The 27207-nt window shown below is 40.6% G+C and overlaps 2 protein-coding genes across 2 annotated transcripts; both read left to right on the top strand.

Annotated features, from left to right (window-relative positions):
• The first annotated feature begins 5960 nt into the window (after nt 1-5960).
• On the top strand, nt 5961-9179 carry FABP7 (fatty acid binding protein 7). The gene is made up of 4 exons (XM_083857352.1): nt 5961-6090; nt 6659-6831; nt 7471-7572; nt 9006-9179. Exons 1-4 carry the CDS (start codon nt 6018-6020, stop codon nt 9054-9056), a joined length of 399 nt encoding a protein of 132 aa, XP_083713478.1. The 5' UTR covers nt 5961-6017; the 3' UTR covers nt 9057-9179.
• Nucleotides 9180-11775: 2596 nt separating this feature from the next.
• SMPDL3A (sphingomyelin phosphodiesterase acid like 3A) lies at nt 11776-25650 on the top strand (the record flags this gene model as incomplete). The annotated part of the gene is made up of 8 exons (XM_083856888.1): nt 11776-11866; nt 13341-13554; nt 14658-14802; nt 17790-17886; nt 19140-19318; nt 20448-20628; nt 22527-22651; nt 23830-25650. The coding sequence occupies 8 exons, from the start codon at nt 11776-11778 to the stop codon at nt 24139-24141; spliced, it is 1344 nt and encodes a 447-aa protein (XP_083713014.1). The 3' UTR covers nt 24142-25650.
• Nucleotides 25651-27207: the final 1557 nt, after the last annotated feature.

Raw genomic sequence — 27207 nt, 5'->3', positions numbered from 1 at the left:
AGTAGGTGTGGTTGTTAGCATAGTTTACAATTTGCAGGATTGAAAAGTCTTGTAAGGCAGTTTGAAAGCTGGCCAAGGGCTTAAGTTAAGCTTATTACCTCCTCACAGGTAATATGCACTTCATTTTTAATATAAATTTCTGTATGTTAAACTTTCAGTGACTGGAGTTTTGTGTACCAGACTGAAGAGACCACTGTTTCTCTGGGATTGTCTCCAAACATGAAGTATGACCAAAATTTTCCCCAAGCTTGTCTTGGTGCTAGTCCTTATTTAAAGCTAGTTATGAACTATAATAACCCTGCAATGCTTCAGGTTGCTCTAAAATTTATGTCTGAGGAAGTTTATGTATTTAGACTCACAGAAACTCAGAAATGAGTCAGTGCTTGGTCACAAACCAACATGTAAAGCAGGGATATGGTTGCACTCTTGAATGAATCAAGTTAGGTATGTAATTCCAGCCAGTTAGGTCACCCAGCATGAGGTATCATTTCAAATGCCTGATCTGTGTCAGGCATTTGTTCATCCATGACAGGCCCACAAATTGATAACCTAATTAAATTATTTATCAAGACTGTGTAAGTAATATATTTCTCCAAATGCACTAACACTGCTCTTTATAACTTCTGAGGGAACAGCTTGCTGTGGGTGAGAGATTCCGATTTTGAAGACACAAACGCAGAGGAGTGCAGCTCCAGCTGCATCTGGGAGGTCATATCTGGCTCCAAAAGGCTGTGACTGTGTCCTGTCAGTCTCCAGCTCAGTGGAATAGAGGAGGACCTTAGGAATATCCAAATGCAGGTAGTTAATGAGCTGAGTTTTAACTTTGTATCTGTTTTACAAATTCAGTAGTTGTTTTCTTAACTTCTTGAATTCTTGAAATTCAGTCAAATAAACCTGATTTTACTTCTTGCCTAAATCTCAGCTGGTACTGAGAGTGATTTCAGTATATTGTAGAAAATGGAATGCTTCAGCATGGACAAACTGAATGAAGGAAGGTACATCGAGCCATTCCAAAAATGTCTTAAATTCAGCTTTGCAGATTGCACAATTGTTTCTTGTTTCGCTGAAAGGATTTACCTTGAGATTGACTAGTTTGAGATTCGTTATACTGAATCCCAAATAATCATGCTAATTTATGTATTTGACAGCCTTCATAGCATATTCTAGGGCTACAGAAAGAGAACATGATATTTTTGACGTATGATGAGTTAAACTCGTACCTTTAACACTGTAAAATTTATATTGTTGATGATAAAAATCATTCTCTCCTTTGCTATAATACAGAGTCCTTGGACCCTCTTAAATAAAGAGGGTCCTTCTGTTCCACCAATATTCTCATTAGTCTGCCCTGAACACTAAATCTTCACGTCTCTCAGAATCAGCTGCAACAGGTCAAATGCAAGTCATCCAATCTCCTTAAACCTATGTTCTATTTTTCTATTCCTCCTAATAAGAATTATTTTAATTTAGTATGTTCATAGTATTCACATGCTTTCTCAATTTCTCTGAGTCATTATTACTCCTGAAATAGTCAGGTTGCTTATTTATACAGCTTTGTTTCTTTCTTCCTTACATATGCCCATGCTGAAATTGGAAGTCTGGAAAGCTGATTTCTTGTATTGATTTTTTTGCAGTAACTAGACTGCTATTGTGACACCCAGTATCAGGCACTTCTGTTACAGTTTAAAGACTTTTAAATAGTTTTTCTCATCTTAAACGTAAAAGAAAGCAAAGACAAACATTAAAATAACGAAGGCCTAATGGCACAAAATTAAAGTAACTGCATCTTCAATAAATTGAACTGGGAGCCAGGAAGGTGGCTGGCTTTAATGCAGGCTAATTCTTTGAGGAGAATGTCTGACTTGAGTCATCTAACTGTAAGTGACACAGTAATATTGAACAAAAGATAACCTCCAAAATGCCTTTCAGAAGCAGAGAACACCCTGGAGATATTTCATGGCATTTGCTTCCTTTAAATCATTGTCAACCAGCTGTCCTCCCAGCTTAAACCAATCCAAATATATGTCTAATAGTTCATAATGAGGTATTAGTGGGTATTTACTTTCCAGGACTCCCCTAATCTCATGTCACACCAATTTGTAACATATGAGAGAGTCTACAAGAATGACATGCATGATCCACAGACCACTTCGTTTTCACCAATTAGCAACCAACACCAGAATTAGACCTTACCATGACTTGTGTCTAATGTTAGCCTGTCCTGGCATTGTTTTGCTTGAGGTTTACAGTGTCAGGAAACCTGCTGAACATGTTCCTAAGTTTTGCCTAAGATATGTCATGCTCTTAGAAAGGATATGGTGTAAACATATTTTTCCTGCTCCTGCCTGCATTACCTTGCACCTCGCCTATCACCTGGTCCAAAGCTCCAGCAAAGCCCTTCCCATGGCATTTATGCAGCACAAAACTGGTTTCATACAGATGCTTTGTGCCTGAGGCCATTCTGTGACAACTTACCTGTGCAGCTGCATAACTGTGTGTCCTGTGAGGCTTTTGTCTCTTGTTAAACCTGGGATTTCTAATGAGCTGTCCGTTGACAGAGTAAATAAACCTAGATATTTTCTGTGACTCACCAACAGAACTGAGATAATTTATTTTTATTAGGAGGATCCACAAATCTCAGACAGCTAGAGGACATATGAGATAATTTTAGTGCAGAACATTCTACTGCGCTGTTTGACATTAGGTTTTCTGCAGCGGCACCAAAAACGAAATCACACTCAGCCCTGAAGTAACTTCATCCCGTCTGACACAACAGCCACTAAACTCTGTTAATTTCTTTATTATACTGAGATCAAAGCTGCACAGAAGCTTCCAGCAGGGCTTCCAACAAGCTTAAAATTTGCTGAGAATACCCTTGCATGCTTTCCATAAGTAGAAGAAACTTCTTTCAGCTGCACATTATTTTCAGTTTCCTTAATTCAAAAGTAGCCCCCTATATGTTTCATAATACTAAGAGTTTAAAGAAATGCTTAAGTGAGCTTGGACAGCCAAATCCTGTTGTCTTTCAATGGAATTCAATTCCTCAAAGGCCAGGGGAGTCAGGCCCTGGTATCATTGCTGCCCTTTTGTTGCACATTTGGGTACAAGATGCTCTGCAGTTCCTGGACTTCCATTGCCAGAAATGTTTAAATAATGAAATCATCACTACATTATCTGAAGGTCTTATAACATAGTGTCCCCTTAACATAGTATTCCTGGCTATTGTACAACAAAGATGGTGAAAATACAGAGATTGAACAAAATTGGTGTAGCAAGAGAGCCCTGCCTGTATTATATCTAGAGAGGGACAGAGCAGAAGGACAGCTAAAACCTGACCTCAAATATTAACTGCACCAATTTCCCTACTTTGTTACAGCCTTTAGTGACTGGCTGTTGTGATTAGATACTCACCAGTTCATGACATAGATTATGAGGAATCCAAACATGACAGAACCTCATGGTCAGACTTTTCTACCACAGCAGCCTGGTGGCCACCCTGTGGTGCTCCCTTCCTCCCCATACCCCTCACATCCTTTTATTTTTATTTTTTTTTCCCAAAGAAGTAATTTTTTCATTCAAGTATAGAATGAAGGCTGAATGAGACTGACAGCCTCATTCTCTGGATCTCTAAAGGGCGTGTGAAGCAGGGATATATGAGGAGAAAAAGTAGCCAAAAGCAGGTTGTCTGCCTAGTATTTGAAGGCTGAAGGTTAGAGAAGTCTCACCAAATGGCCTTTGGAAACCAAGGATTACTCATTACACAGGGAAATCTTGCTGCAGAATTTTCATCTTTTAAGCAGGCCTTGTACAGGGAATGCAAATGTGCCTACTTACACTGCTCAGGTAGTGTAAAAGAGAATGAATCCCTGTCTGTTCAGAATCTCCAGAGATACTATTTGTCACAGGAGTACAGAGTCTGTTAAAACCATCCAAGTGCTGACATCACAAAAGAAACTCCAAGCTGGTCTCTTGAGCAGCAACCTAAAATGCACACCAGGTCAGTGTATTTCACACCGTGATCTCTGTTTCAGCCATAGCAAAGTGTTTATGTCAATCATGATGACTTGTATTAGTTTTTGATGCTAGCATAACTCTTCCATAAGGGTCCACAATCAAACACAGGGCATAAGAGGCCATGGAAAACATTTGGAACTGTGACTTGCTATCCCACAAAGGAGTCAATAATGTAACATTTCCTACTGTTGATTTACCCTGGTCCCAAATCATCACTAACGCAGACAGGTGGAATCTCACCATCATAAAACACAATGTGAGGACTCTGGCAACCTATCCACTTAAAAAGGAATGTGAACATTTTAACAGACCCTGTTTTATATTTGAAGCATGGTGCAAAGTGTTAAAGAATGTATTTTTCTTAAGAAATTCTTACGTGCTTCTTCCCCCTTAAGGGGTGGGTCATCACCCTAAGTACTTGTCTTATTTAAATACATTGAGAAATCCTGGCAGAGCAGAGCTGTCCCATCAGTATAGGTATGACTACTTAAATTATGAAGGATCTTGAAGAGGCTGCCTCTCAAAGGCCAGGCTGCAGCACTGCCTGGAAGGAGGTGCAAGGCAGAAATGTCCTTGAGAAGTCCAGCTACCAGGAGTGGCACTGAATCATTTTCAGGGGTTTTATATCACAAAGTCCACGAGGCTGGTTGTATATAAGCCCCATTGAGCAAAGACAGCACGAGCTCTCCAGGCTCTGTGCACACATCTGCACCAGAATAATGAACAGGGGCTCCATGGCTACTGCAAAGAAAATCTGTATGAGCAGATAACTTTTTCTTGTCAGTACTGGGAGAAGAGACACCGCCAGTTCATGAGGATATTGCTAAAATAATTTAGAATTTAATATCACAGAATCATAGAATGATTTGGGTTGGAAGGGATCATCCAGTTCCAAGTCCCCTGCCATGGTCAGGGACTGTTCCACTAGTCCAGGGTGCTCAATGCCCCATCCAACCTGCCATGCTTAAATTTAAATCCCACCAGAAACATCATTTGCCTTACACACAAAGAATGTGCCATACTATAAGAGCCTGAAAGAAATGCAAATGATAGTCAAAAACAAATTTAGAGAAGTATTCCTAATTATTTATATTTTGTATGGCTGAACTAGGTGGGAAGTAGTTGAGGTTTTGTTCCTAAATCACGTAAATTCTCTTTCGCTCAGTCCCTGAGTTGAGTTGCAAGAGCTGAAGTGCTCAATTCACTATTCTGGAATCCATCCAAGCCATTAGTCAGGACACCGTGGGACATCCCACAGAGGCAGGCTGCTTTCTGAAAAGCACTCACCATGAGACAAGATGACCAACCACTTAATGCTTTCAACAAATTTCAAAGAACATCTAGAAAGAAGACATTCCATCTCTCGAAGAAAATAACAAAATAAAGAAAAAGAAAAAAAAAAAAGTAAAAGAGTTTTAAGCTGTTTTCCTTTTTCTTCATCTTAATCTCCAAATGATGACTGATGACTCCAAAAGATGCTGTTTTGAGCCAGGAACAGCAAATACCAAGTTCAGACAGCATCCATACAGATGCCATTGTGGGGAAAGGGATCTGCACTTGGCCAGCATCAAAACGGCCTGGAAAATTTTCATGGGAAAACTTTTGGCGTCGGTGTGCAGTACCGTTACGATCCTGTGTTTTCACTCAGTAGCCCTTCAGGCTGGGCGCCAGCTTCTCGTTTTTCCCTGGCGTTCCTTTACTGGCGAGGCGGGCGCACGGGGCTGCTCCCGGGGCGTTCCAGGCGCGGAGCGGCGCGTCAGTCCGAGGCATCGCTCTCCCTGCCCCCTCCCCGTCCTGCCGAGCGCCGGCCGCGCCCCCCGCGCCCCCTCCCCCGGCGGCGGCAGCGCCCTCCCCGTTGGCGGGGGCGGCTCCTCAGGGGCCCTGGGGGGCGGACCGCGGCCGCTCCCGCCCCGGCCCCCCGCCGGGCGCCGGCTTTAAATGCGGGGCGGCACCGCCGCTCCTGCCGCCCCCAGCACCGCGCCTGGAACACGCAGCTTGCCGCCATGGTCGAGGCTTTCTGCGCCACCTGGAAGCTCGTAGATAGCCACAACTTCGACGAGTACATGAAGGCACTGGGTAGGTACGGCCGGTCGGCGGCATATTAGGAAACCTTGAAATTTTTCACCTTTTGGGAAAAAAAAAATAAATTGAAAAGGCTCCTCGCAGTTGCCAGAGGTGTAGGTGAGACATTGGCAGCAGTGGTGTGATGGAGGGGGTGGTTTTCTATCAAGAGAGCTAATTCGATGCGAATCATTCACCTGGGGGGCGGCTGTGTTTGTGTAGGAGACTCCGGGAAATGCCCCCGGGCAGGGGAAGCGTGTGAAAAGACGAGCACGTGCTGCCTGCGGATAAGTTTGAAACAGACAAGAAACAAGAAATCATAGTGCTGAGGTGATGAAGAACAGAAACTCTTGAGCAGCGAAGGGGATCGCGGCCGTGCGGGTGGCCGCGGACGGGTGCGGTGCTGCCGGGCTTGGGGCGGACAGTAGCGATGGATTCTCTCTGTGCAAGGGCAAGAGTGAAGCAGAAAGAAGCGTTTTACTTACAGCTGTAGAGCGGGGTGAAAGGTCTCTGTACTTCGATATGTGTGTGGGGGGAAAATTCCCAAGTTTGATGTATTTCTCTTTTCCCTTGAATGGTGTAGGAGTGGGGTTTGCAACGCGGCAGGTGGGGAATGTGACGAAACCCACTGTGATTATCAGCAGCGAGGGGGACAAAGTAGTGATCAGAACTCAAAGCACTTTCAAAAACACAGAAATCAGCTTTAAACTCGGAGAGGAATTTGATGAAACTACCCCCGATGACAGAAACTGCAAAGTAAGTGAACTTTGGGGCTGCAGTCGCCTCTCGCTTTTTCTTCCCTCCCCTCCCCCCCAGGCTCTTCCATTGGCAGGGTCAAAAGAAAAAAAAAAAAATAACTTCTGCTGCTACTAGTTATAGCACCGCAAAGGACAGGAAAAAAAAAAAAAGGCAAGATTGAGTCTTGCTTGCCCTGCCTGCTTACAACACGCCTTTTCTGAATGTATCACGTTGCAGCTCCTTGTCTGTCTTAAGTGTCAATTGATTGTGTTCATTGCCTGCTTTTCTCACACGCCAGATATCATTTGGCATTACTTTTCCCAGCCAAAATAGTCAGATGTCTCTTTTCCTGCACGTTTATCAACTTAATATCAAATATTATTCCAAGGCACATCTGGAGCAGGTTCTCGTGAGACTGGAACTCAAAGGAAACAACTTTTTCATCCTTTGACACAAACAACAATTGTGTGGATTTCATGCTTAAAAACGAGGATGATTCATAGCCTTGGCTTTAAAATGGCTGGGACTACTTTATCATTCTAGATCCACATCCATCTATTGAAGGGAATTCAATAGAACAGTGCATACTGAATGTGTGAGCAGAATCCCAAGTACCCTCAATAAAGGCATGTCTTTGTGTTTCTTGGTATCTCACAGTCAGTTGTGACCCTGGATGGAGGGAAGCTAGTGCACGTACAGAAATGGGATGGCAAAGAGACAAACTTTGTGAGAGAAATAAAGGATGGCAAAATGGTAATGGTAAGTAAAGAGCACACTGAGCATTTGCATGCACTGCAAACACTTCCAACTTAGCCTTATCTCAGGCTTTGTGAACATTGTGACTTAGACACAAACCCTTAAACTAGTTGATGGGGAAAGCTAGCAGGGATTTTTAGAATATTTATTTTGATTTGGTTTGTGTCTTGCTTTACTGGCAATTAAAAAATTGCTAGTGGCTTTAGGCAGGCCAGCCTGTGGATTTCCGGAGTATAGATGTTCTCTTTCTAGACTTTTGTGTAAACACCCAATAAAAAAATCCTGGTGAGCTTGTAAATTATACAAGGTTCTTGATTATATAGGAAATTATCTGTTGCCAGTGGCAAATTAGACTTCTTTAAAAACTTGTTTTATGTATGTACACATAAATAGTAAATACTTAAACAGAACAAGTAGTTTCCTGTGAAAATAAAGTTAAAATATTGCAGGAGCTAATAGCATTTTCATATTTAATAATAAAGGACTTAGTCCTCTTGTCTTGTTAAAAAAACTATGATAAACAGCAATTGTGTGGAGAACAGCCTGAGTTTAAATTTACCTGCTTTTCCTGACTTTTTAGAAACAAGACTGTGTGGTGAATGTTGTAAGTTACTATAACTAATGTCCAGGATAGCACTTTTCATGGCACAGGAGATGGAGCTTTCTAAAGTAAAATATTTTCAGCTATATAATTTATCAGACTGGGTTGTTGGAGAAGACCAGTTATTTTGTTTCCTAATTACTTCAGAGTATCTGTGTGGATAAAGACTGGCAAATAATAGGAACTTTAAAGCATACTGAAATGCAACTTGGCAAGTGTTTCAAGGGAAAACACATACTTTGCTCTTTGAAGCAGCTGTGCACAAATCACACAGATACAGAAAATCTTGTCCTTTGGAATTTGAATACAGTGAGGTCCCCTGTTCTACTTCAGGGAATACCTCCAGAATGCACATTGTAGTTGGTGTTCTGCTCAACTGCAGTGACTAGATTATTTGGTAGTTCTAGCTACACAGGATACAGAATGCATTTTTTTAAGACAAGGTTCTCCTAGAGTTTATGCATAACAGTATAGAGGCCTTGGAATTTCAGATTGCACATCTTGGTGGGATAAGCTTTGGGAAATTAATTAATAAGTTTGTATTAAAACAATGCTATATTTAAAAAAGCTAAACAGAAAGCTAAATTTTTAATAGCTGCCTTGGGTTTCTTGGGTGTGAAAGCAGCAAGAAAAAAATCATATCTTATGGGAATCATAAGAAAGCTAAGGTTTGGCTTTTTGTTCATTTAAAATGTCAGTAATCTAGATCTATTTGTTTTTCTATAAATTACATAATGTAAACCACCCTTGATGTAGCGTGGACTTCATAATGTGTTAAACCATTACAGGAAATGGTCCAGCCTCTAACATGTCTTTCTTTTCCTTGGACTTGCAGACTCTCACCTTTGGTGATGTGGTTGCTGTTCGTCACTATGAGAAAGCATAGAGCATACATGACTTCTGTCCTGATGTTACTTCTGCTGGATGGATTAATGTCCTGTCCATGACTGAGCGTAGCTAAAATGCACATTTCTGGCATAAAAGGTTAATAAAGTTGGTTTTTGTTTTTTTGTTTTTTTGGGTTTTTTTTGGGGGGGTGTTTTTTATAAAAAAAAGGTATGCCATCAAATTGGCATGCTTGTGCTGTATAGCAAAACAGGTTAAACTTGGCATTAAATTTCTGAAACACTTGCCTTTTTTTTTACAGTAAATGGAAAATATTTGAATTGTTTTGCAATGCAGCTAAAACAAATTAAAGCATTTTTTGAACCTGTGCTCCATTTGTATTTAATTGACTGATATTCCAGTGTCTCAGAGGGAGGTGTTCAAATTTCCTTTCTCCGAGTTAAAGGGCAGAAAAGCATGTGGGCGGCACACAATGATGCAGCAGCCTGTGTAGAGTACTTGGGGAAATAAAAAATTGACTTCGGTGGGTTTTGCTGGAGAAATCTAAACTTAACTGTATTTTTGTAGACAGAGAAGTGAGATCTTCACATCAGTTTCAGCTCTTCTCTTCACTAGGAACTTGTTACTAAGTGCGGGTTAAGGTCAGTAGATTGACAGATGATGTTACAGAGTTTGTAGAGTTTTGGTTTTAATAGTTAGGAGTTTTCAATTTGTTTTGATAGTTTTTTTTTTTTTTTTTTTTTTTTTTTTTTCCCCCCCCCCCGCTAATATGCAAATATTGAAGTCTTTCACAGGGTGGGAGGAAAGGGTCAACATAGTAACTCCCTTGTATCAGTCTCCACAGGAATGGGAGTAAAACAGTACAACATGAACCTACTGCACTTCCCTCTCAGAGCTGTCATTTCATAGCTAATATGTATGACAGATAGCAATTTGCACTGTGAGCAACTTAAAATGCTTCTTAAATGAGAAATTAAAACTTTCTCCCTGAACAACATATCCCTGAAAGGCCAGAGTGGGAAAAAATGCCTTATGCTTAGGAAAACTGAAACTTTTGAGTTTTTGGCAGCATGGAGGAGATTGTTTGGAGAGTCCACGTTTTCTACACATGACTCAGAAAACTACATAGAGGTGTAGCTACCTACAGCCTTGTAAACAAAGGCAAAGCTGAGCTGTGGATTTAGCTGGTTATTGCTCTGTGCGTGCTGTATGGCTGCAGCCAGAGAGGTGCAGGAGGGGCATCTTGCCTGACTTCCCAGGCCTCATCCTTCAGATCTGCCATGGGATAAGGGGAGAGGTTTCTTGCTTCCCTGGATAGATAAGATAACATGGGTAACTCATCTGATAAAAGTTCACACATAACTGGCACCTATCCCACACAAACATAAAATTCAATATTGTTAGCTTTATTTTTTTCACAAAAAACAATTTGAAATGAATATTCAAGTCTGTTTTCTCTCGTGGGAACACTATGCATCTAGAGGAAAGAGTCCTTAATTATAAAAATTTATAAATATGTTTTATTTGGTGGACATTTAGTTTTTAAAATCTAAGAGGTATCTCTTTTTAATCAGAGAAATGAAAAGTAGAATGTGATCATGCATTTGATGCATGACTGTTTTTACCAGCCACCTTTTCTCAGAAAGTTGGGAACAACTACTTTTCCCTCTTCACTGGAGTAAACAGACTTGCTTTCCCAATACTGCCATTTATCTGCACAACAAATGATTTCTGGGGTCATGAGTTAAAAAAAAACCCTAGGTTTTTTTTTTTTCTGAATTACTAGGAAAGGAATGTAGAGGCAAATTGTTAAGACTTGATTTACCAATAAACCCTGAATGGTAAATATTATGCATTACAGTCACTTTTAAAGAAGATAAGCAGCCCTTTAAGCAAAGGCTACTTTTCCCTATTCTAAATATAAACAATATTAGTGTCAAATTAAATAAGGGAGAGAAAAGTGGAGAAGTGGTGCCCGTAAAGTAACTGATGCTGCTCAGAGGAGTGGAAAAGAAAGGAATATACTGACACATGGAGCTTCCAGCTGCTGCTGACACAGCTTTGCAGAGCCCTGACAGGAACAGCACAGTGAGTCATGGGCATTTCAGGGTAGCCACAAGATTCGTGACATTATTATTGTGATCTTCTCCTAAAACTGACACCAAGTACTCTTCCTCTCTATGGAACTGCTCTGACCTCAATAGACGGCAGTTCTGAAAGCCTTGGCAGCAGACACTTGTATTTACAATACACCTCATTGCTCCCCTAAAGCTGTATTAAAGGTGTACTTGGATAATATTTTTCATCAAGTTGGGTGTTTCTGGGTTTTTGTTTTGTTTTTTAAAGCCTAATAAGTAATCGGGGTCCTCTTTCACATGTATGCCATGAGAAACCTTCCCTCCAAGAGATGCTCGAGACTGGTGTTGGGTGTGGAGCACAGCCTTCTCCAGGCCGCCTCAATCAGGCGGTGCCTGGACTTCAGCGCTGCCCGGGCCAGGCTCGGCTCCTGGGAGCTGCTCAGCGCTGCCCCGGCGGTGGCGGCTCCTGAAGGTCACGGCGGGCAGGGCCGGCTCCCGTCCGACAGCGGCCGTGGGCCCGGGGCGCTGCTGGCCCGGGAGCTGCGGGCGGGGCGCTGGTTTCCGGCAGCCCCGCGGAGGGCCGGGGCTTGCACAAGCCGCCCGGGGCTCGCCTTTTCCCGGCCGCCGGGGCGGGCACACGGGCAGAGCCGTCGGCGGGCCGGGCGCTCCCGCAGGGCCGACATGGAGCTGCGGGTGGCGCTGGGGCTGGCGCTGCTCTGCTCCGCGCTGGAGGCGGCGCCGGCCGGCCCGCAGCGGGCCCGCTCCGCCCTGGGTGAGTCGGCCGGGGGGCAGCCTGAGGGGCCCGGCCGGGGGCAGCCTGGCCTGAGGGGCCCGGGCCGGGCCGCCCCTGGAGGGCGGGGGAGCGGGGCGAGGGGCGGCCCGGAGAAGAGGGGGCCCGGCGGGGATGGGGGGCGGGCTGCGCGGTCCCGCTTGCGGCTCCTTTCCCTCCCCTGGCGCTGCTTCCCGCACACAATCCGCTGCCGTAGCCTTCCCTGTCCCAGCTGGCCTCGGCCACACGGGACTGCTAGGTCAGTCAACACGGCTCTTTTCAGGTACGGGGGGTCACATCGGGTTTATATTTAGCTGTCCGGGCAGGCCCGGAGGGTGAGGTGAGGTGAGGTGAGCCCTGGCACGCACTGCAAGCACCGCGTTTGGGGGCTGTGCTCTGCCCTGCTCTGCCCTGCTCTGCCCTGCCCTGCCCTGCCCTGCCCTGCCCTGCCCTGCTCTGCTCTGCTCTGCTGGCAGCAAACACGCACTGGCTCTGCCTGGCCTGGTCCCCTCGGGCCCTGCGTGCAGGTGAGTGCTCCGAAATAGTGTCCCACAGAACTCTCGTCCCGTGTCACTCACACTCGCCTCGGAACAAGCACGCAGCCGTGTCCCGGCGTTTGTCTTGTCTCCTGTCTCCTCCTCTCTGAAAATTTTACGGATTTGGAGGATCGCCTCCAGTCTGATTCCTGAAATAAAACTCCATGGGGTACAGTCGTGTGGTGCCTGCTGAGCCATAGAGTGAGCGTGTGACCTTGGGAAAAATCAATTTATAACTGTCCCTATTTCACAACCACTGCCCCAGATACATGTGTGCCTTTACCAAGTGCTTTGAAACTGACAGAAAAAAATTACTCTTATTTTACATGAAACTTGAAGGCTGATGGTCTAACAGACTTTGTTCATCTTATTCAGCACATTCCTATATTTCTCAACTCCTTTATCTATGCAGTGCTAAACAGCAGTGGCTGAGAGCATGTCAGCCTGGAAAGAAGTGAGTAAGTAAGGCTGACACACTGCTCTGTGGTGAGAAGCCCAGTCTCTGCACACATGCTGTTTCTTGCCTTTCTTTCTAAACGTCATTCTTGTCATCTTTTGCAGTAGCTTCCAGCCAGGGAAGGTCTGGAAAAATAATTAAAATGCAGCTCCCTTTCTTTTCAAGTGGAGTGGAGAAGTCCTTCTATTGCCTCCTCTACTCTCTGGTTTCCAGATTGCTGTTAATGAAAAGGAGCTGATATTTCAGTTCCTTCCAATCTCCGTTTCATCTTTGGTGAATAGCGTAAACCCACGCCTCTGCTTCTGTTTTCGGTTTTTCTAAGCAGTCTACATGAAGGACTTGCCTACACTTACAGGCTAATCAACAATGTTAACTTTAAATAGGAGTAGCAGTAGATAAATTGGAGTAAACTTGGCATTACCCCTGTATATCCAGTTCAAATGCAAATAATGCATTTCCTTTAACCTTTGTTTTCTGAAAACAGGGCAATTCTGGCATGTATCTGACCTACATTTAGATCCGACTTACCACATTACCCCCGATCGCTCCAAAGTTTGTTCTTCTTCCAAAGGAGCCAATGCCTCCAACCCAGGCCCTTTTGGAGACTTTTTGTGTGATTCTCCTTATCAACTTATTTTGTCAGCATTTGAATTCATGAACGATTCAAAAGAGCAGGTTTCATTCATGATTTGGACAGGGTAAGTGTTCAAGTCACTCTGCAGTTAAAGCTGGATAGCCAAATAGTGTGGCAACTCACAAGTTTGTATTTGCACCAGTACATTTGAGTTCAGTATCTCACAAATGCTAGTTGTCCAAATGGCTCCTAAATGGAATACTGAGTGGGAATATAAGGCCTCAGCAACAGACTTTCATCTCTGTAATAACTACTGGACTGCTCATTGTGATATTTAACATATGGCTATATTAGTGTGTGTTAATAGAAATGATGCAGGGAGGGTGGGAAGTAGAAAAAGGCAAAAAGAATGGTCAGGGCAGTAACTGACTCATTGCAGGCCTCTGTCAAGTAAGAACATTTACCTTTTCTGTTCCAGTCTTCAGTATTATTAAGTGGGATTAATAATACTCTCTCACGGAGATGTTACCTGTGGGGCTTTGTGTGCCTTAGCAGCGGGACCAGGGAAAGGAGTGTGAAAGGGAGGGAGCAGCTTCATAGTACTGTGCTATCAAGGCGTAGTACTTACCTTGTTACTTTCTAGGTAATCATAAAAAATAGCATTGATTTACCCTTCTGCCACAGCTGAACTCTCAATTCTACCATCACACAATTTTTAAAGGCATACACCAATGGATAATTTATCAAAGAGATTAGTATTTTTGAGTGTGAGAACTAGTTTGTTTATATGAACGAGTATGTTATATCACTTTTTTTTCATGGGAAAGAGTGTTAAGAAATATGAAGTCAAGTGATGAATTTATTTCACTTACCTTATTGTACTTAATTTTCAACAGGATACTGTTAAAAGAGAAAAAAGAAGCTAGCAATGATGTGCATCTGTTGAAAGATATATAACTCAAACTGCACATTAGCTCAAAATGATGACTTTAATTTCTAAGAGATCGTCACTATTATAAATATGAATCATAGGATAGACATTGTCTAAATAAGATTACTTGTTCATGTTTTTTTAAACAAAAAACTTTGCAGAGAGCCTTTGATTTTTTGATTTTAATTAAAGTGTATAGTAGTGCTACATGCTAGAATGTGGATGTGTTTGCCCAATTTATTGCTTGCCGTGTGTTGCTAACAAACCTTTGTTAATCAAGCCTTTTCCTTTTTCAGAGATAGCCCTCCTCATGTTCCCGTAAAAGAGCTCTCCACGAAGTTGGTCATTAGCATTATTGGCAATCTGAGTTCTACAATTCGTAATTTCTTTCCAGATCTTCAGGTTTTCCCAGCCTTAGGCAATCATGACTACTGGCCACAGGTAAAACAAGTTAGAAATTGGTTCATACATGAATTGAGTGTGTTCCTAACTCCTGGGAAAGCACATCTGAAAAATAATAGTTAGTTATAAGTAACTATTATTCCGGAAACAGAATTCTACAGCTCTTCAGGTAGCATTTATATAAATAGTTCCACTCTAGAGCAGGAGCTGAATCACTCTCTCTCTGCTCTTACTTAAGGAAACATTGATGCCAGGTAGAATTTGTACATGGCTTGAGGTCATACAAATTTATTGCTAATCATTCCTCATGGCTTAGAACCACCATGTGTCAACATATGGTTGATGATAACTATTAAAGTATGATTGACACTAACTATTAACATAGTTAATACACACATACTTTTCCTTACTGTGTATGTCATGCATGTGTATACAGTAACTTAACCTAGCAGAAGTGACATCATTAATGGACCTGTGAGCCTGTGGTAAGTTTCAAAGCCTACTCAAAGGCCTACTGGAAATCTGTCAGCTGGCATCACTAGATTTTTTTTGTTGTTGTTGGTTTTTAACTAAAGTAATGGCAGAATTTTTGTTTAAGTTCCCCAAGTGTGGCCGCTACTATTAAAAATATGTCTACATTTCTTTCCTCGTTGGACATTTAAGAATAATCCCACTGATGATTCACTAGTTATGCACAGCTGAGGATGGTGCTTTTTCACTTCAACTGTGCTGAATATTTTTCTTGGCATACTCAAAAGTAAACAGTTGCTTCATTTGTCCTTTAAAGTGTGTTGTGGGTCGATCTGGCAGCCCACTGGGTCAGAAGCAAATGCTGTCATTGGATGTCAGGGGATCGGAAGGGATGTGAAGCAGGTCAACTGAAGTATTTTGTTTAAAATTCCTCATGGGAATTCAGTAACCCCCCTTCACACTCTCAAGGCTTGTATTCCAGCTTTTGTGGTATTTATTAGGCCTGTCAGGGTGTAGGTTGGGGCAGCAGATGATTGTGTGATTGCCTGTGTCATTGCTGGAGTTAGTGGTTCCCAAATAGGAGAATAGCAGAGGTGCTGAGAGACACAGCAAAGGAAATGTGAGACAAAATAACAGCTAGATGTATACAGGAAGTGTGACTGGGCAAACCAAACTGTGTCTCCATCCTACTGTGGTAGTAAGGCTTTGGCTTTTCATATGCACTGACAAGGGGAGAGGTTGATTCGCTAGAAACCACTAGGAAAGTATTTTGATAAATAACACCTTAACTGAGGTGTCACACAGTGTTTCCTGTTCACTTTGTTTCATTTTTAAAAATGTCTTAGCAGAGAATTGTTATCATTTAGCAATCTCCTCTGATAATGGAAAAAAAACCCTACAAAAATCTTGTAAACAAAGAACGTAGGGACTTTGTCAGCAAATGTGAATTTTGTTTATTGGAATTAAATCTGAAGACAGAAAGAAAAGATGCTCAGAAGGGGCAGATGGGCAGCAAATAGAAAATTGAAACAAACTGGTGATTGGAATAACTGGTGATTGTTAGTTCTCCCTGCACAAAGCCACTCAGAAGTGTTTCTGTGATACTTTGAAATGGCATGCTTCACCAATGTGCAGAACTGACATGCTTTTCAGTTATTGTTTGAAAAAAACGTGGGATCAGACAATCCCCACTATGGGGTCATTTCAACTTGTTTGATTTTTTTAATGTTTCTTTTTTGCTCCTTATGACATTTCTTTTTTTCATATGGATAGGCTTGGCAAATGTCCTGTAAACTGGAGGTAATATGGAGCAAGCCACACACTGTAGGCTGTTCCAAAGCAGGTGTAAAAGCTGTGCACTCACCATGAACCAAAGAATTTTGTTGCTCTCTTGTGTTCTAAGCTGTCTGTCTTTAACACCTGATCAGTCCTGGGTGATTTTTCTTGCAGAACATGTTAAAAATACTACTCAGGTTAATCAAGCATTTGGATACCTTTAAGCTCATATATTGTGACCTCAGCCTTTCTGCATATTCTTACTTGTTTCATACCCTTGCTCCAGCTTAAAACAAATCCCCAAACTGCTTCTGGCAGTTCAGAGAACACTGACTTGCCTGGGCCCAAAGTACCTTCAGTCCATAACATGGCCTCTTATCTGGTATCAGGTTTTTGTTGCTCTGTTAGTGTCTGTTAGCTCTGGCTCAAAGCTGTCCTAACAACTCATGTCTGGGCACTGCAGTCAACAAGTGTCTCAACAGACATCTGATTGCTCTGCTCCTAGACAGAGACTTACTGCCTAAACCTCTAATAATGTACGTTTAGTTTCAAAGATCTTAGAAAGGTCAAATTTTATGTTTAAGAAAACATGCACTGCAACTTTTTCAATCCCTGGTTTTTTTTCCTTCTAGCACCAAGAGTCCAGATATTTTAGGAAAGACAAAGACAGGCTGGTATCTTCCTATCAGGGTTAGATCAGAGCATGGGTCTCATCAGGCTGTGGCTCAGACTGAAGACTGCTACAGTCCTAATTAGAGCCAGTGGGAGAAAACATTGACAAAACTTTCTCTTATACATTTTAAAATACTTTCTTATGCGAAAAAAAGGACATCATGAAAACATTAGTGAATTTCACCAGAATATTTCTGAGGGCCGAAGTGGAGTTTTGGGGAGCTGCTATGAAATTCAAGTTACTTGAAGAGGAAACTTGTATTTGTCCAAAAGACTTTATTTTTAGACTTTGACTTGCCAGTTGATATATTTATTAATTTTGCAGAATGTATGGTTTTTTATTCTGCTGTATTCTTAAGGCTTGACATATTTCTGGCATTAGTTTAATAATGCATTAACAAGGCCATACAATCAGTTCTAAATTTAGGCTTTTGTTCCTGATCAGCAATACTGGGTATTCAGAAGTTGATTTTTCCTTTCTTGAATTCCTCCTGGTGATGACTGGATACTCTTGCATGTAATGCAAGAGGTCAGGCAGGATAATATAGTGGGGTTTTTTGTCTGTGTGTCTGAATACTAAGACTTAGGCAGGTTCTCCTCTCTCACAGGACCAGCTTCCCGTAACTACCAGTGAAGTTTACAATGCTGTAGCAGATTTCTGGAAACCTTGGCTAAGTGATGAAGCAATCAGTACATTCAGAAAAGGTAAAGTATGGCAGTAATAAATTGTGAAGCTAGGGCTAAGAGAATTAATGTTTCTGTGGATTTGTCCTGTTTGTCCAGCTAAATCTAGGATGATTCAGAACAATGGATTTTCTGTGATGCTTCTCCTGGAAGAAGTTACTTACCTTTTGAATGGCAATGCCATTATTCAGGATATATTTATTACTTTCTGATGCAATATTTATCACTTCTTGTAACATGTTTAGTGTTACTGACCTTTGTACCAGGGCATGTGAAATACCTTTCTGCTTTCCAGACCTCATAGCACTTTTTAGATGAGAGCATATGATGCACACAAAAGCTTTACTTTGATGGGAAAAAACTATTAAAATGCTGTTTCTATTTTAATGGTATATGTATTTCAGAGCATACTGAATAGGTGCATTTTTATCCAGGTTATGGTAGCACATAGTTGTGGTGAGTATGCTATTAATATTTGTGTGCAGCTTAATAAACTGGCAGAATAATTATATCCTAATTAGAATTTTTCTTTTTTGTAAAGGACTGAAAAGCTCAACCCAATTTCCAATCCATTCAAACATTAGGAATTTGGAAGTTTAGTTTGTGTTTTTTGTGTCCTGAATGAGAGCAGACTCTGGATAAGAGTGGAAGTAGAAACTTGAATAAAGATAATAAAACTCAAAGAGGCAGACCTTAAATTATATTGTTATGCTTCTGTTGCCATGGCTCCATTGAAGTCCATGAACTATGAAGTTACACCTATTGAAGAAGCTCAGCATGCCATGGAAAATTTTGGGAGCAAGGATTGAAAAATGTTACTTTTCATCATATCATCAGTCTGAAGTTAAATGACTTTCAATGTATGAAGCTACTAAACTCAAACAGTTCTTCTTGAAGGAACCTGGATATTTGGTGTATTTCAAGAAGTATGGACCTTTACCAACTACTGTATCTGTCAATGTGGAAGAAATATTACAGGGCACTTTTTGTATGTCAGTTGAATAATTACATCTAAACACTGTTAAATAAACACAAAGATAATACAGGCAAGAATTCATAAATAATTCAGAGTCAACTTCTACTAAAATGTAGCTGAAAACATTGTTAACATGTTCTATTGTGATCAGGTGACAGGAATAAGCATGTGGCTTGAATAAGCATGGTGTTCAATTAGAAAGAGGAAGGTTGGGTATTTGGTCAGTGGTGTACTTTGATTGTAACTTTGTGCTTTGAAGCCTTTAATTTGTCATATGACGTTCATCTTATTTTCCCAGGTGGCTTCTACACGCAGCTGTTTGAATCCAGTAATAGCCATCAACCACTCAGGATAATCAGTCTGAACACAAATTTATATTACAGCCCCAACAAGGTAACTGTGAATATCACTGACCCAGCCAACCAGTTTGCCTGGCTGGAGGAAATACTTGAAACCTCTTCACAAAAGAAGGAAAAGGTAGGGATCAGGAACAGAAGCTATCATTATTTGTTTTAATTTTGACAAAAAAAAAATGTAGAGATAATAAAAGTATAAATGTGCTTCTAGATGAATAATAATGTTGCCAAAGATACTACAAAGTCAAAAATCTATTTTTTAATAATTCCTCCTATGATATGCACATTTTGCTGCAACAGTTAATAAACTAGTTGAATGAAGTTTCTCAAATTACACAGTAAACCACCTTTTCTTTCCTACCATGTAAAAATACTGTAGAAGTCAGTTTCTTTCAGACCTTTTTACACATAACTTTTAATTTTAAAGCATATGCTCTTGGCCTAAGACAAGCTAGCATATTTTATTTGCATTGTAATGTAATTTAAACTGTCAAAAATAGAAATTAGAAAAGAGGTTATCAGGGACAAAACTAATCCAAGGTAGAGCAATTGCCATGATTTGAGTGTTATAATAACTTGTCTTATAATACACACAGTGAAGTGAAGGTTTAAATTGTTGGCTCCTGATTGATTGATTGATTGATTCTTGTGGGGATTTTATCATCACCTTAGCAACAGTGTTTAATTTGAAACATTTACATTTTGCTACAGTGTTGCGGTTTTAGAATATTACATTACAGTCAGGAGAAAGGGGAGATTTCCCGTCCTCAGGAAACCCTGCAGCATGTTAGTTGGTGTCTGCAGTTGGCACTAAGTCTCTGCCTCAGACGGGTTTTAACCATTTGTCCATGTTTCTGGTGACTCTCTAGTGCAGACTCTGTAATACTCAAACATAATTTTTTTCTTCTGTCCTCTTGAGATGCCAAATTATAAGCCTTGCCTTAGTAACATATTTTTTTTTTCATTTGAAGTAATTGATAACATTTTCCTTAGGCCTAAAATCATACATAGGTTTATTGGAACATCTTTTCTCCTCAATAAGATACTAAATTGATATTATAAACTTAAGTGACCTTACTGTTGGGATTTTATATTAAAAAACCTGTCATGATTTACAGCTTTTAGAATGTCACTTTTAAAGGCAGCATTACTATGAAACTAGTAATAGTGGTAACCACTGCTAGCATACGGCTAAGATTTTAAATTTCAAATAAAGGTGCTAATTGTGCTTTCTGTATTTAATTCCTTAGGTGTATATAATAGGTCATGTCCCAGTAGGATACTTGCCATATGCAAGGAATACTACAGCTATCAGGGAGTATTACAATGAGAGACTGGTAAAGATTTTTCGCAGATACAGTAGTGTTATTGCGGGCCAGTTTTTTGGACATACACATAGAGATAGTATCATGGTCCTCCTGGATGAAGAAGGTAATGATGCTTGTTGACTCCTGAACGTTTTCTTCCTGATTAAAAGCAATTTAATACTTACATGCATGCTCTTTCTAGTCAGCCTGTGGTATAAATAATTGAAAAAAGGAAATCGGGAAATACTGTTATTTATCTGCAAGAGTTCAAGCCTCACACAGTCCAATTTTATTTCCAAAGAGAACCTTGCAACAGTGACTGTCTTTTTTTATTGATGTCAGCAGACACTCTCCAAGCTTTTTTTTTTTTTTTTTTTTTTTTTTTTTTTTTTTTTTTTTTTTAATTAATGCTTATGCCTAGACAAGAATTTCTAGTCTTTCCTTTCTGCTCTCTCAGTGACATGGGCAAATTATACCAGCCAGTTGCTATTGTGTAATGTGTCAAGGGGAATGTTCTCAGGCCAGCTAGACATGCTCTATGTTCTTGTATTTCCTGCATCATTACTGTGCCTCTCTGCTGAGTTCCCTGCTGCTTCAAAGTTAATTAAGATAAGGGTAAGCAGGAGGTAAGGGAAAGAAAGTCTCTGCCTGTTGCATCTCTTAGATCAGCTAATTTCTCTTCAAGAAAATCACCCACGTTGAAATTTTTGTTTATTGCATTGAAATCCCTTAGTTCTAAGCATGGGCATGGCCATATGGAGCACTCCTAACATCTCTAACAGAAGGACTTGTAACAAATTTTTTGTTCACCATAGACCAGTAGGAGGTTCATTGCTTTGATTTATGTAAAATACCCAAATGTTAAATGGCTCTTCATCTGTGGTTTATATAAACTGGTATGAGCAATGCCCAAAATGCTGACCAGGTAATACTATTCCAAATTTTTTATCTTTTTACATTATGTTAATCTCTAGTAAAAAAGAATCCAGCCCAGTGAAAGAACTGGCTTCTTTATTTTTTTTTTAGATTATGCTCAACACAGTCTTATACCTATATTTTTTTACACTGTCCCATTTGTTGATGAAATAATCTCTACTGCAAACAGATTGATCTTGGTGTTTGTCATTTAAGTTTGCATGTGCAAGTAACTAATTCCCAATTATTTTAGTAATTTTGCATCTTTTGACAAAATTTAAATAGTAATCAAGTACACATTGTGTTTGTCTGTACAGTTTTAGACTGTCTTCTATTCAGGACATTTTCCTCTTGACAAAATTCCAGAGAATTCAAGATAAATACAATACTGAAGCCAGCACTAGTGTACTCAAATAGAGCTCAGCTGTATTTTCTGCAGAAGAGTCTACAGATTTCCAAACTTTCAAAACTTCTGCCTATATGTGGAGGCTGACCTTGTGATTTCACTGCTGTGATGCTGTCAGAGATGGGAATAGTTAGGGCTTCTATTTTTTTCCACAGAGAACTTCTCACTGTCCTCACCTGCACATTCTGTCTCAATAAAACTCACATACATCCTCATGTTTCAGTTGCTGTAAAGGTCGGTGTTCACACAGTAGGCACTGGGCTACTCGGGGTCAGGTGATGAAACAGACCCTGGTGTTTCTAATAACATCATAAATACATAAAGCAATGTGTAAAATACAGTATGGAAACAGCAACTGAATTTTTAAAATATTTCTTTAGTAGAAATATACAAAATACAGAGACTTTACGTGTAGGCAAGACCATTTTGCAGTTTGGCACAGGCAGCTGAATTGGTTGGGACGTCTCTTGTATAGACAGGCTTAGGTGGAACACACTGGAGTGGTACTGTGGTATTTCACACAGGGTTTGGTCTATCCATTAGAAGTATGGCAGCTCACAGTGATAAATCGGGTGAAAAATTTTCTAATATCTTTAAGTCTGTCACTCTTGGTTTTGCTGTGTTGGTACTCTACAAAAACATTTGTTTGAAAAAGAAATTATTGAAAGGAAACTATCTCCTCAACTTCCCTTTTTCTGCAGAAAAGCCAGTCAATTCCTTGTTTGTGGCACCTGCTGTAACCCCCGTGAAGGATGTCTGGCAAATAGAGACCAATAACCCTGGTGTCAGATTGTATCAATATGATCTTTTTGACTATAGCTTGCTGGTAAGTAAAGATTTTAAAGCATTGTTTAAGACTTTATAGTGCCAGTAAAAATTACAGTAAGATGTCAGTCTTTGTAGTATTATGGCTGCTGGTGATGGAACTTTGGTGCCTACTCTTAGTTTTTCTTCCTGGGCAAAGAAAAGGAACTCTGAAAGAAAACTTGGTTGGTCTTTCTGTGCCTGCAGAACTGCCCAGTACTTTCTGCTCTGTACTGAATATTCTTATGATGTAGGATCAAAGACAGATTTTTTCTGGGCAAATTGCTAAAACTATTTGCAGGGAGCTCTGCAAGGGTGAAAGAGGTTCACCTAAATCTTGGATGTACTTACATACCAAGGTTGCTTGCTGGTGATAGCCTGAGTTTTGGGATGCAGCCCATGAAATGTTTCTAAAGGGTGTAAAAGGGCTGATGAAAGCACTTTTAATCATACAATGCCCTTTTAAATCATGTACCTTCCTATATAGGGTTTTTATAGGAAATGTTAGATAAATTTAGAAGGAAAATAAAAAGTAGAAGGCTTCTATTTTGTAGTTTCATGTGATTTTTGGAGATAAAATGAATTCTGTGTAATTATTTTGGCTGTGAATAGTTTAGACTTTCTCTGTGTAATTCAGGATAAAATCTTGACCCTGCCTAGTTCAGTGACAATGCACCCTGCAGCTTGACTGGGGCTGGGGTTTCTCTCTGGAGACCTATGCTAATTCAGGCTGCTCCTTTCTTGTGCAGATTTCACTCCTGCATCGACATCCCTCCTTTTCCTTAACTTCTCCGTGGGCAGTTCTTTTTCTGTCTATTCTGCCCCTCAAGTAGTGCCCACAGAAAGGAAACCTGTGGCTCTCACCCTTTTGCCTCACTCCTAAGGCAGACATGAGCGTTGTGGAGTTTGGACAGGAAAGACCTGTAACACCACCACTGCTGCCTTTGTGGCTCCTTTTTCTCCTCCTCCCCATCCCCCCGCCATTACCGCTCTGCAAGTACCAGCTTTGGGTGTAAGCCCAGCTCTTGGGGAGGGACGTGACCTTCTATTCACATGTGAATAATGAGGAGTGACAGCTTCCTAATCAATATATCACCCCCGAGACTTAATGAAGCAGGGAAGAAAGCAATACAGCAGTGCCTATTTTTTTTCTTTCTTTCGTTCTTTTTTTTTTTTTTTTTTTTTTTTCTTAAACTGTAGGATCTTTGGCAGTTTTACTTGGACCTCAGAGACGCCAACAAGAAAAATGAATCGAACTGGAAATTAGAATACATCCTGACTAAAACTTACGGCATTGAAGATTTGAAGCCAGAAAGCCTATATGAAATGGCCAAGCAGTTGTCCATGCCACACAGCACACTGTTTGAGCAGTATTACAGTAACTATATTGTGAGTTATGACAAAACTATTCTCTGTGAAGACGGGTGCAAGACCTGCCAAATATGTGCAATCCGGTATTTAGATCACTCTTCATACACAGACTGCATCAGTCAGGAGGCAATGTGGAAATGAAATCCCTGCAGTTAATGCAGATACTGACTTTAGCCTGTGATTTAAGGAACCTGCTTGTTCTTTCGCTCAAGCATTGACATGCTGATAGGGAGCCTGTGGGATTCTCTACGTTTCAGGGGAGCAGTAAAACTCCCTAGATCTTTCTTCTTGCAAATGTTTTCCTTTATCATCTAAATAAAAGTTAATTTGCTATGTCACAGTGGCCAGATACTTTGCTGTGTCTCAAGTGTCCCATACCCTCTGTAACAGGCATCCCAGTGTGTGGGAATAGAAGTGACTCACTCAGGTCTTTGTATATCCAAGTCTTATTTCTCAGGGTATGTAAATACAGGCAATGCCATTTCAGGCATGGGATTTTTATGGGGGCAGGTTTCAACCATTGGCTGTCAAAATTTGCAAACTGAAGTCGGCAAAACCTGCATTTGCTGAGACTTGAGTGCAGTTGTGTAGTTGATGCAATGCCAGTATTAGATATCTCTCTGTGCCAAGTTTTCCTTGTTAATCCCTCAAAACCACTTCTTAGGGGCATTTTCTAATGATGGCATAAAAATGACTTAATGGAACACAAACCTTGATCCTGTAAATGCTTAATCTAATTTTTCACAATATGTTTGCCCAGCACAGAGTGCTTTTTTTCTTAAAATAGAACCATGTACATCGATACAGCTATCAAGGAATGTCCTGGTATGAGATTTTGCAGCAGACCATGTATCAGGTTTAAATTGATCAACATCAGTAATTGGACTCAGCATACACATTCTCTGTGTGGCATGGGTAAAGATCTACTTGTCATGCTGTTTCTTTGGTTTTCTTTTTTTCATAGAGCAGTCTAGTACTTAATGTAAAAATTGTCACATGTTCAAATTTACAATTGCAGAGATTGCTTCTTCTTCTTCTTCTTCTTCTTCTGGCTAAATATGTGCACAAGATAATGCAATTAAGATGGCCCTTTATTTGGTGTGTGTATTTCCAAGAAGGACCTTTACCCATTTTTCTGCCACACAAAGAGCTATATTTTTGGAAACTTTGATCAACAAAATACAACACAGACCCTGCTCTATGTTATCCCTGATTGAGGGGAGCTGTAGAAGTGGCTATGAAACAAATCCAATTGATGGGGTTTTTATAATGAGATTAAAGTCTTTACTGCAGCTGTTGAAGAACTTCCTGGGTTTGTTTCTACTCAAGCTTGAAATATTCAGCAGAAAATTTTCAAATAAATGTTTGGAGTCTGTAGCATGCACAACTGTAGATGTAGATACCTTAGATTTCTCATGCATCAATCATCCACAGAGAAAATGATTGGTTTGTTAAATTTGCATCCTCCAGTGCACAGCAGGCAGTCCTGTATTTTAAATTCAGTGCTTGCAGAAGATATGGTGAGCATGTAAACTCTTTAGAGCTATCAGCTCTGCCTGGTCTCAAATGGATCTGGATATGTAAATAACCTAAATTAATGTGAGCACTGTACAGAATGTGAGTGTACAGACTGGGAGGAAGTGCCATAAAGTTTCCATTCTGAAAGTTCCTGATTCCCTGTGTGTTGTATGTGTCCCCTGGTTGTGATTCTCATGTGTGTTTTTATTAAAAAAAATGCTTGTTACCAGTACCCATTTTCCAAAGGAAGCAAGCTGAGTTGTGGGTGGATAACATAAGGGCAATTGGAGCTGGTAGGATAGCTGAGCTTCTTCCACTTTGCCAGATGAATTTTGTTCAATTCAGTCTTGAGCTTTCAACCATGCTGGTTTGTTTCTGTGAGTTCTGTGGCTTCTATTTAATCTTAATACCTACAAGACATCCTGGAAACACTATAAAAATTATCTAGGTATATTCTTCCATTACAGGCTTCTTTATTGCTAAACTTTAGGGAGAGCTAGACCATGTGGTGATTTAGCAGCTACAGAATTCTAGGAAGAGGGATATGCTGCTGATGGGATGTTGGGCATCCTGTTTAGTAGATTACAGTTTGTTTGGTGGTGTGTTTTTTTTTGTTTTTGTTTTTTTTTTTTTTGTTTGTTTGTTTGTTTTTTTTTTTTGTTTTGTTTTGTTTTTTGTTGGTGTTTTTTTTTGTGTCTGTGTATCAGTAGATGTTGTTCAATGAACATGAACAAATGAATGCCTCCAAATGTCAAATAGCTATGATCCAGGCATACCTTTTTTTTTAATGTGGACTTCAGTTGAAGCCAAGAGTTGCATGGCACCAGCCAAGGTGCTTTTTGTTTCAGACAGAGGGTTATAGCCACCAGGGTTACATTTAACCAGGGTATATCCCCCAAGATATATCCTGTTATGCAGGTTGGCATTCTCTGTTTTTTCTGTATGTAACTATAGCCATGGAAGTGCAAGCATAACTAGACAAGAAAGATCCAGCTATGTTAGACTGCATCATCTTATAACTTGGATGTAAACCAAGGAGAGAGCTTCCAGAGATGTTGCAGTTGAAAATACCTGACATAAATCACAAGAAGAGCTTAGATACCTAGACAGAATGCCTGGGTATAAGGGGAAAAAAAGGGAGACTGTGATGTTTTTATTTTGGGTTCCTACTTCATTCCTTCATGGATCTAAGAATGCTCTACAATGCAGTTGTCTTGTGCTGACAGAAGCTTTTCTAAGGAATTGTGGAAAATGTCAAAGAAGCGTGACCTGATAATGTAGCTGACCCTTGTAGACCAGATTCCTGGTTCACTTTTCAGATGGTATTTTTTATGGCCCCATCTTGAAATGAAGAATTAGGGGGAATATTTACAAGGCCACATTTGACAGAAAGACAAATTACACCACCTAGTGGAGTAAAAAGGTTTTAATTTATTTGGAGTTGAGCTAGAGGCATGTAAACAAGGATTTCTCAAATATTCTAGGATTTAACTCCTAGCTTATGAAGGTAACTAGTTTTCGAAGGAAGTACTACTATGTCTTTGTAGCAGTACTGCCATGTTGCACACTCCTGGGCATGAAATGGTTGCTGCTTTCTAGAGGCCATGTCACTTGATGGATGCAGAACCCTTTGGTAGGTACCCTTAGGTCTCAGCCCCCATCCCGGGAAGAACTGAATCCTATGGAAGC

This window comes from Zosterops lateralis, assembly GCF_965231275.1.
Source record: "Zosterops lateralis genome assembly, chromosome: 3".
Classification (NCBI taxonomy): Eukaryota; Metazoa; Chordata; class Aves; order Passeriformes; family Zosteropidae; genus Zosterops; species Zosterops lateralis.
This window is presented reverse-complemented; position numbering and strand designations above follow the sequence as displayed.